The sequence below is a fragment of the Phoenix dactylifera genome, chromosome 17 (genome assembly GCF_051530095.1).
Source record: "Phoenix dactylifera cultivar Ajwa chromosome 17, Ajwa_hap1_PhDact_Kaust_v1.1, whole genome shotgun sequence".
In the NCBI taxonomy this organism is placed as follows: Eukaryota; Viridiplantae; Streptophyta; class Magnoliopsida; order Arecales; family Arecaceae; genus Phoenix; species Phoenix dactylifera.
The window spans coordinates 11,292,712-11,302,094 of record NC_143206.1 but is presented as its reverse complement, the minus strand read 5'-3'; the positions used below and the strand labels follow the sequence as shown (position 1 = coordinate 11,302,094).

The 9,383-nt window shown below is 38.8% G+C and overlaps 1 protein-coding gene across 1 annotated transcript; it reads right to left on the bottom strand.

The window, feature by feature from the left end:
* Positions 1-268: 268 nt before the first annotated feature.
* LOC103714662 (suppressor-like protein) lies at positions 269-7,859 on the bottom strand. Its single transcript, XM_008801992.5, has 5 exons — positions 6,501-7,859; positions 5,742-6,077; positions 4,813-4,949; positions 3,757-3,911; positions 269-745 (listed from the first exon to the last, which is right to left on the bottom strand). Exons 1-5 carry the CDS (start codon positions 7,652-7,654, stop codon positions 569-571), a joined length of 1,959 nt encoding a protein of 652 aa, XP_008800214.3. The 5' UTR covers positions 7,655-7,859; the 3' UTR covers positions 269-568.
* Positions 7,860-9,383: the final 1,524 nt, after the last annotated feature.

Sequence of the window (9,383 nt, the reverse complement as noted above, 5' to 3'; positions counted from 1 at the left end):
TATCTAATTTTGCTTTTTGGTTGAACATCTAGAAGGTAGATTTCAAATCTCCAGCCGATCTCCACACTCTTCGGTTGTCCAACTTTGAATCTTGATTTTGTTGACCTGGTCAACCATATACTAGATTTGCACTTCAATAAATATTATAAAACACGCACACACATGCGTATATATATAAAAAATATATACTTTATTTTTATTTGCCTTCATGCTGAACTTATAAATTTCTACCTCTCTAGCAATCCATCACCTCATTACACCCATATAATTTATTCAGAATTTTCAAAAGATATTATTCATATTTGATTCACCTTTCATGATTACAACTATTATAATTTTATGCTTTCCAACTCATGACGGCTCACAAAAGCTGACCATCACTGTGGCAATGGAGAATATACATACATATATGATTCTTCGTGAATTATCAAGTAGTCACTCAGTTTTCAGCAAGAACAAGGCCCGTTGCATGTAAATTGTCCCTTGCAGCACAAACTTATACATTTACCTCCTCTTTGAATATACTCTTTTCATAATTGCAACGACACACATGCGCAAAAGAAATGTGCTACATCTTCTTCGCATCAGGAGGGACCTTTACACCCATGAGGCCAAGCACGTTGGAAGCCGGTCCTGCAAGCCCTTGTTGAGAAGAAAATGAATCAAGAAAGCTTTTCACAAGGTTTGCATCCACATCCACGGGGGTTAATTCCTCATCCATCTCCTTAGGAGCATTTGATGGTCCCTGAAATTACAATATTACAATTTAATGAAATAAAAACAATTGCGATAAAAACCTTCCATCCAATTTTCACACATAACCACCTGGTTAAGCCGGACTTGATGAATTGCATTTAAATAAATAAATAAATAAAAGAAGAGGAAGCTGGATTTGATGGCATGAAAGGTGTGGATTATGATTTACGAGTTATGTTACATTCTAAACCAACCATCCGGAGGAAGATGTACAAAAAAAATTCCAATAAGTAGGGGTAAAAATAGACCGGATAATATCTATTCGGATCCATTTTCATTTCCGAATCTATCCAGATATGGATAAAAATTTGAGCATCTAACTAACATCTGTATTCAATATCCATATTCGTCAAAGAAAAGCAAATATAAATATGCATAGACAACTACCCGATTCGCATCCAAATATCTGTTTCTATTTGTAACTCTATTTAATTTCATAGCACTCATGGACTTTTTAAAAATATATATAACCACATTAACATACTATTAACTTAATTTACCATTCATTTAGTAGTATCTTTGATTCTGTAGTCATAAAATTTAATTATCTGACTTATATCCATATTTATATCCATACTTTCAATATCTAATTTATATCCGTATCCGTTTAAAACAAATATAGATATGAATTTTTGCATCCGACTAATATCCATATCTGTATATGTATTCGTCAAACAAAACAAATATGGATATGGATATTCTGGCATCCGATTTGATTTCAGCCCCGCCAACAAAAAGTTAGCTTTGTTTGAAGAAATAACTAGTCAATTGACTGCACTAAATTTTTAACAAACCTCCGCTCATCCATTGTCAACAAGAATGCAAATCTAAGTAAAGGTAGTGTCTTCTATGCTGGTGGCATCATATTTAGAATCCATGTCGTCATCATTTTTTTTTCAAATTATCTTCTATTGTAACTACTTCGGATTTCTAATATCAACAACTTTAACATTTATAAACATTATTGAAAAGATTGACACTGCTACTGACTGTTGAGCATTTTTGTACTTCAAAACAGCACCTGTGTGCATATGTATTCTTGTCGTCAAAGAAAAAGAACAGTGAAAAGTATGCTATATATACTAAATTCTTGAATAGACTAACAACCAAGAAGATGAATAATGCTGGCAAAGAATATATGATGGTTCTAGAAAAACGATTTCAATTTATTTTAATTCAAACAAACCAAATTTCCATTAAACAATATAGTTCATCAAGTAATAAGACATTCTTGTGGACTAAAGGCAGTTTATTATCATGCAAATTTGATGTTTAAAGCCCATCCAAATTGCACAAGATGACATACACTTGAGGGAAAGAAATGTGTGATCAAAAAAAAAAAGATAGAAAGATTCATATACACTAACAAACATATATAATGCATTGCTAGGTACTTTTGCTCTTTGTTTCCAGCCAAAAGAGAATCCAGCCATAATAGAAGATGAATAGGGGATACCCTATCACAACACATAGGGAAACCTACATAGTAAAGAAACATAATATAAACGAGAATCAATTTAAAGGCATCAAAAGGACAATCTTGAAACAAGATCACAACACAGTTATGTAACTGGCACTACAATGAAACATGAACTTCATGAATAAAAGTATTGGTACTCACACTCATTGTTTCTTACATCTTTAATGAACAACAACTCTCAAATTTCTCCATCGTACATAAGGCTGCAAATAGGTTGGGTTGACCCGTGATCCGACTCGACCCGACCCAATCCGAATTGGAGCATCCGCGGGGCTGGGTCGGGTCCTAAAATTGGACCCGCCCTATTTTTTGGGTCGGTCTGAGTTTACTGAATCTCGACCCGACCCGGACCCGACTCGACCCGTTGTCTTACGGGTCACTTTTGAATCGTTTACCCAACGACCCGATCCGACCCAACCCAAGCCCTTATTACCCGTTTGGTCCCGCAGGCCCACAGGTCGCAGCCGCAGCAAGGGAGGAGTTTTTTAGCGAAAAAATGGAGTTCAGAGTGCTTGGAGATTTGTGCGGACCAAGATCCAACATTCCATATTGCGAAATGAGATCAATCATTCTTTCGTGCGCCCCAAACCTGAACCAAATTCGGACCGGACCCAAACCGGACTCGAATTTTTTGGATCAGGTCTGGGTTATACATGGACCTGATCCGATCTAAATGACCCGTTGGGTCAAAAATTGTAGCCATAGACCCAACCGGACTCGATCCAATCTTTAATCGGATCGGATCTGGGTCCAAAATTAGGATCCGAACAAGAAACCGAATCGGATCGGGGTCACTCAAGACACGATCCGACCCATTTGCACCCCTAATCATACACAATATAGACACCCATAAGGCCAGTGTGCACATCAAGCATGAGAGATGCCCTTATAATCTCTAAAATTATGAACTCCCAACTTTGTCTTGTTCGACATAGAACATTATAAAAAAATGAATAATTTATGATTCCTTCTATTTATCAGTATTTACTGATAAAAAACTCATAAAACCCTTATAGAACTTGAATTCATAACTAAGCCCTTATAAAATATTTGTATTATATTACTATTATCATATACAGATACTAAAATTTGCAATCTACTGATGAAATATGATAAGATTAATCTTTCAAACTTAATATTCATTTTGCTACATCAAATCAGCAGTTGTGTATCAGTGCGTGTGGCAAAATCAGAGCAAAAGACAATGACCAAATGCAAGGATTAGGTCAAATTTTAGTGGACTTACTAAACCTGCAAGCCAAGGGCCAAAAACACCAAAACTTTTGTTCAACTTTTATTCAATTACGGCACTACGATCTATCCACTCTATAAATTTTCCAGAAATGGGCTGATTTTCTTAGACAATTGCATAGAGATGACAAAACATAACCATAAATCAAGAGGATATGCTTTAAGTTCTATAGGCATATTAACTATCTTAAATGCAACATATGGAGAAGACAAGAATGATAAGAAAGTCAAAAGAAATCATCAAATTAGAACGTAAAGAATAAGATCACCTCATTGCTATTGTTGGAGTGTTGTTGACTTGCATGAATGAAGCTTCTTTTAAGAGTAGTAGCATTTAATTCTTTATTCAGAGCATCAGAATAGGACTGCATAAATGTATCCCCATTGCCATCTTCAGCAATATCACCTTCATCTTCAGAATCATCTGCAAAATCATTTTTGAAACCATCTATAAGAGAATAGGAACACCATCCTCACTCTGGTAAGAAACGAAACGTTAGAGAATGGCTGGAAGAAAGCCGTTCATCAACAAGTATGACATGGTGAAATATGCAGAATGTAAGCAGAATTAACCAAAGAGATGTATTTATAATTGATACCTCCAACCCTTAAAGATCATGACCTTAAAAATTCACTTAGCATTCTCTTCAAGCCAATGGCATCCTACCAGAATATCCACAAACCCTTGATGTCATGACTCATAACCATATTAACCAGCCAACTTTTTTTTTTCCACGGCAAGGAGAGAGGGGGGAGGGGGGGGGGGGGGGGGGCACATTTCAGCTCATACATCTCCTACACAATTCTTTGGTGCCTAACTATTAGCTCCCAATACTCTTCACAGTCCTAAAGATGGGGTACAAGAACTGCATGTTTCAGACTTACACTCATATCTAATTATCCTAATCACATTTTCTTCCTCAAATCTTTGACTCCATTTTTTTTAATCTAGGGGGAAAAAAATTCTGAAAGTTCAACCAAAAAAGACGTGGATTTAGAGACCGACAACACTAGCCATTAAATACTCAAATCATAGCAGATTTAAAAAAACACCATGATATTAAAAACCATTGATTAATTATGCGACAGGGCATTCACAGCAGGTAACCTCAATCATTATTAGCTTTACAAGTGGACCATAAAACAGTTAAAGTGGTTGATGTTAAAGCCTTTTCAAATTGAGAATTAGTACAAGATGATATAATATTTCACTTGCAATATAACTTTCTTTCAATAGACGAACAATTAGTTAAATATTATAACCTATAAACAAAGAATAAAGCAAAACACAATTATAACACAAGAAAAAGCAATAAAGAAAGTACCAAAATCCATATCAGATGATGAGGTATCTCCTTCAATATCAGCATCACGGGCAGTTTCCTCACGCGATGCTTCTCCTGCCACTGATCCCATGATTTTCATGAATTGATCGGCATCCAGTTCCACTGCTTTTGAGTTCCTTTCCCCAAAAAAAAAAGAGAGAGAGATAAAGAAACAAGTTTGACACATGCTGCTCAGAACTTAAATAGAATTTCACAATGAAAAGTAACAACTAAATGCAAAGCCCCAGCACAATTTGAATTAGGCTGGCGCAAAATAATTAAGCCTTTAAGAACACCGATGATCTCTTTAGGCTTTAAGCCATCTCTCAAAAAGATTATCTTCACTATGGTTGGCTCCAAGGTGAGACTAAATTCGCAGCAGACAGTGTTGCCCTAATGTCTGAGGACTACTGCAATATCTGCATGTAAGAATCAACAGTTCTCCTTACCCTATAGTGGTAGGCTTCACTCAAATTTGAATTTTGAATTGCACTCTCCTAAACTGTAAAGTTCCTAGATAGAAAATAATTTAGCATTGTCACAATACCATATACAAGGCTAAGTACCTCTTCCTAGGTGGATGCAATCTTTAATCCATAATATTTGGAAATCTAACAAAATCAAATCATAATTTCACGGAAAAACTTCCACATACAGAACAGGCAGCTAACTTACTTAAGATAAAATGATGGATTTGCTGATAGTTTGCTCCTGAGTGCTCCAGGACACATTTTTATTTTATGCAGCACATTCAAGATAGTGAAAGTGAAAGTGTAAGTGAAAGTGAAAGTAGAAACAAAGGAATATATCCAGAGTATATTACGCCCATAGTTAAAAAAACTAATACAGTCAATTAGACTAATAAACAAGACATATCTCCAAATAGGTCTAGATAACTGATGAAGTCTTCAAAGAATATGGAAAAGAACCTGTTTGGAGGAACCTCTGCTCCTTCAAAGCTTGAAACTTTTTGCACAAATGCTTGCATAGTTTCCACTATGTCTCCAAGATTGAAATCATCTGAGAGTGAACTAGAACCATCGGCAGTGTCTTTCTGCCGCTTATCCTTTCTGTGCTTCCTTTCAGCCTTGTAATTTTCCATCTCCTTCTGCCTCTCCAAAATGGCTGAGTTCAATTCATCTTCTCCATTATACAGCCAAGAATCATCATCATTTAGAGGAAGCTCGATACCCTTAAAATCATCAACGGAACAGGGCATTGAAAGAATTTCATCTATGCGCAGAACTGGAGCATTCATGATCTCCCTGCACCAAAATACATCATCATAGCAATCAATTTCTCTCCTGCTTCGCAAATCTATCTCTAATTGCATGACTGCAGGTACATCTAGAAGAGGCTTCACGCTTTTTCTAAATCAAATATACGAGCATGGGATGGAATCATGCAGACGTTCAAGCTAGGTACCAGCATACCGGAGTTACCAAAATTCTGTCAAATGGACCATTTAGCTAACCTTAAGTAGCTGGTATTAAATTAGTGCATATCTATGGAAACTTATCAGGGTTTGGGAATAATCATGAAAAAAACTATTGCAGTAAGTCAGTACTCAACTAATACCGAAAGTTATACTTCAAATCTAGAAACATATGTCAGATTAGCAATAAAAAGATGAAACAATGATACCTTGTCCGAGAAGATAGAGAACTAAAAAGAGAAAACATTGATACCTTGTCCGAGAAGATAGAGAACTGCTCTTGTAATACTCCAATGCACTATCCATAATCCTCTGATACTCTTTTGATCCTGGAAGAAGGCCCTCAAAACACCCACTGCTCTCCAAACTCCGTTTGAAAGCCTCCCAAGTGGTCCCTTTTCCTTCTTTGCCAGCCCGACGCCTCTCCTGGTACATCATCTCAAATCCACAAGCTATCTTCATCCCCAATTCGGCCTCGATGTAAGCCGCCGGCCCCTCCTCCCTCGATGGCATCGGGTAGCACTTTGGAGCCTGGAAGTTCTGCTGCACCAATTGGGCATACATCGCCCTCGACATCGGGACTGAAACCCTAACCATCTCGATCCCTCCTCCGTTGCTTCTCAAGAACTTGTCCATCCGCGCTGCGTCCTTCATAGAATCCACATCACGGTCGTAGAACCCCTCCACCGCCAGCGAAACCAAGCAAGGCTCGTGCTTTAAGACCTGGGCCACCGGCAGCGGAACCCTAACCCTGACCCGGTGTGTGTTAGCCCGAGCTCTCTCCGGATAGCTGGAGATCCTCCGACTGATAGCAGCCTGGACCGCATCTGAAGCCCTGGTGTCGACGTCCTCGCTCCGGACCGCGTCGAGGGCGGCGGCGAGGGGCGGGCCCGAGGGGAAGCGATCTCGGGGGACGATTTGGACGTCGCCGCGGCGGATGAAGACGCGGTTCGTGCTGGTGTCGGGGTCGAGCCAGCGGGGGAGAGAGAAGGCGGCCTCGATGAGGAGGAATTCGCCATCGGAGTCCCAGACGCGCGCGGAGAGGGATGGGACGGCGCGGGAGGCCTCGAAAAGGAGGAAGACAATGAACCACTCGTCATCGAGGTTGTCGCCGAAGCGGGTCTTGCCGTGGAGGTGGGGGAGCGAAGGAGAGCCGCAGAAGGGGCAGTTGCTGGCGGCGGTGGCGGAGGCGGCCGAGGAGGAGGAGGGAATGGAGAGGTGGAAGGGCTCGTGCTGCCAGATGTAGTCGCGGAGGTGGGGGGCGAGGACGGATTGAATGAGGTGAAGGTGGAGGGAGCGGAGGGCGGCGGCGGCCTCGGCCGGCGGGGAATCCGGCGGAAGGTCCGGGTAAATAGCGTAAAAGACGGTGTCCTCGGGGATTCTAGGGTTCCGGCGAGCTTCTTCCATGGAGGTCTCCCTCGCGAAGGGTTCCCTGGATTTTGAGAAGGTTCTGGGTTCTGACGGAGCAACGGGAAGAAGCGGAGATTTATCACCCACAGTTCATTCGGGTAGGTCCGGTGTTCCAGCTTAAATTTTGAGCTGATGTCGGTGAATCAGTTGAGGATACCGCCCTTGATCGATTTTGAACATATAAAGGCCCTCCAAGGGGTGCAATTGAGCCTAGCCAGGTAGAACAGCTAGAAGATAGAGCTCAACTAAATTCAAAATATTTAGGCTCAAAATTTGACCCAATCAAGCTTTAATATATAAGTTGAAACTAGATTCAATTAAAAAAATAATACTTAAGGTTGATTCGATTTGACTCGAATATCAACCAAACTATACGCATAGTTAAATTCAAGTTTCGACCATAATTAAAATTTATAATTAAAATAAAAATAAGATAACATTATATATTAAAATATTAAATTAATAAAATATATTATTATTAAATATTATGTATATCTACTTGATTAGACTCACAAGAGCCAAAAATTTTGTTATTTGAGCTTGACTCAAAAAATTGTTCGAGCTATTCAAGCTCTAGTCGAGCTCAATTATAATTAAGTCGATTCAAGTGCAAGAAACTTGTGAGCTATTACTAGTAGCTTGACGTTTTTAATAGCTTTCTGGAGAAGCATAACACGTAGAAACTCAACTATCCAAGCTATGTGATGGAGACTTAATTCCTATCAATAATATTTTTATAAAAAATATAAAATAATAAAAAAAGAGTGGAAGAAGAATTGTTGAATCAACATCTTCAATGTCTGTTAGCAAATTTTATTGAACAAAAATAACTGAAATCTTGGATCCAATGGGCTTATATATTCACAGTGTAAGACTAACATAGCATGTGTAACAAGGAAAGAACTGATGTGCTATTCTTACATATATCAAGAAATAAAATAAAATAAAACAATAGAAAATAAATATGTGCTGATTTAGGCTAGGATTGTTTATAAAATTATTACTCGCTTATTCTTCCACCCTTTAAAACAACCTTGTCGTCAACATTAAGCTATAAAAAGATTTTCCTCAATCAACCGACATAATAAAAAATATATCGTACATAATGAATATTCATTTTTTATGTACAAGATCAATGATGGAAGATGCACATAATCGACCAAAAATTTTGGGTAAGTGCTACTATTTTGTATCACTATTTAAGTTAATTTATTTAATTTTGAAGACGGGGGTGCATTAAGAGTAACAATCATTTATGTAACTCATTTCCTGATTCCCATGGTTATCAACTCTAAAGTACCAAAATTTCAAATATTTTATCGGATACTCTAGTATCAAAAGTTGGAGCTTTTTCTTTTTTGAGCCTTCACACACGCAAACGCACACGCATGCATATATATATATATATATATATATATAGAGAGAGAGAGAGAGAGAGAGAGAGAGAGAGAGTTGGCATGCGGGGGAGGGGAGAGGCCGGGAGGCTCACCAAGAGAAAGTGGATTGAAGAGGAGAGTGACACCATGGCTTCTACCGAGCTCTTAGTCCTCACCGATAGGAACAACCCCATGGTTCTTCCAGAAGGCCCCGATAGACATGAGTAGCTCTGAAAGTGCCACAACCTCTCGCTAGCCCATAAATGTCCCGCAACAAAGCTTGTCCATCATCAATCTTATGTAAATCCTAGAACTACTCAATCACTATGGCGGAATCCCCTTCAAGCTGG

Coding starts and splice junctions, on each gene's coding strand:
- LOC103714662 (XM_008801992.5), bottom strand. CDS start 7,654: ATGGAAGAAGCTCGCCGGAACCCTAGAATCCCCGAGGACACCGTCTTT. Junction 3,912..4,812: donor ATCATCTGATATGGATTTTG/GTACTTTCTTTA, acceptor ATGATTTTGCAG/ATGATTCTGAAGATGAAGGT. Junction 746..3,756: donor ACTCCAACAATAGCAATGAG/GTGATCTTATTC, acceptor TTGTAATTTCAG/GGACCATCAAATGCTCCTAA.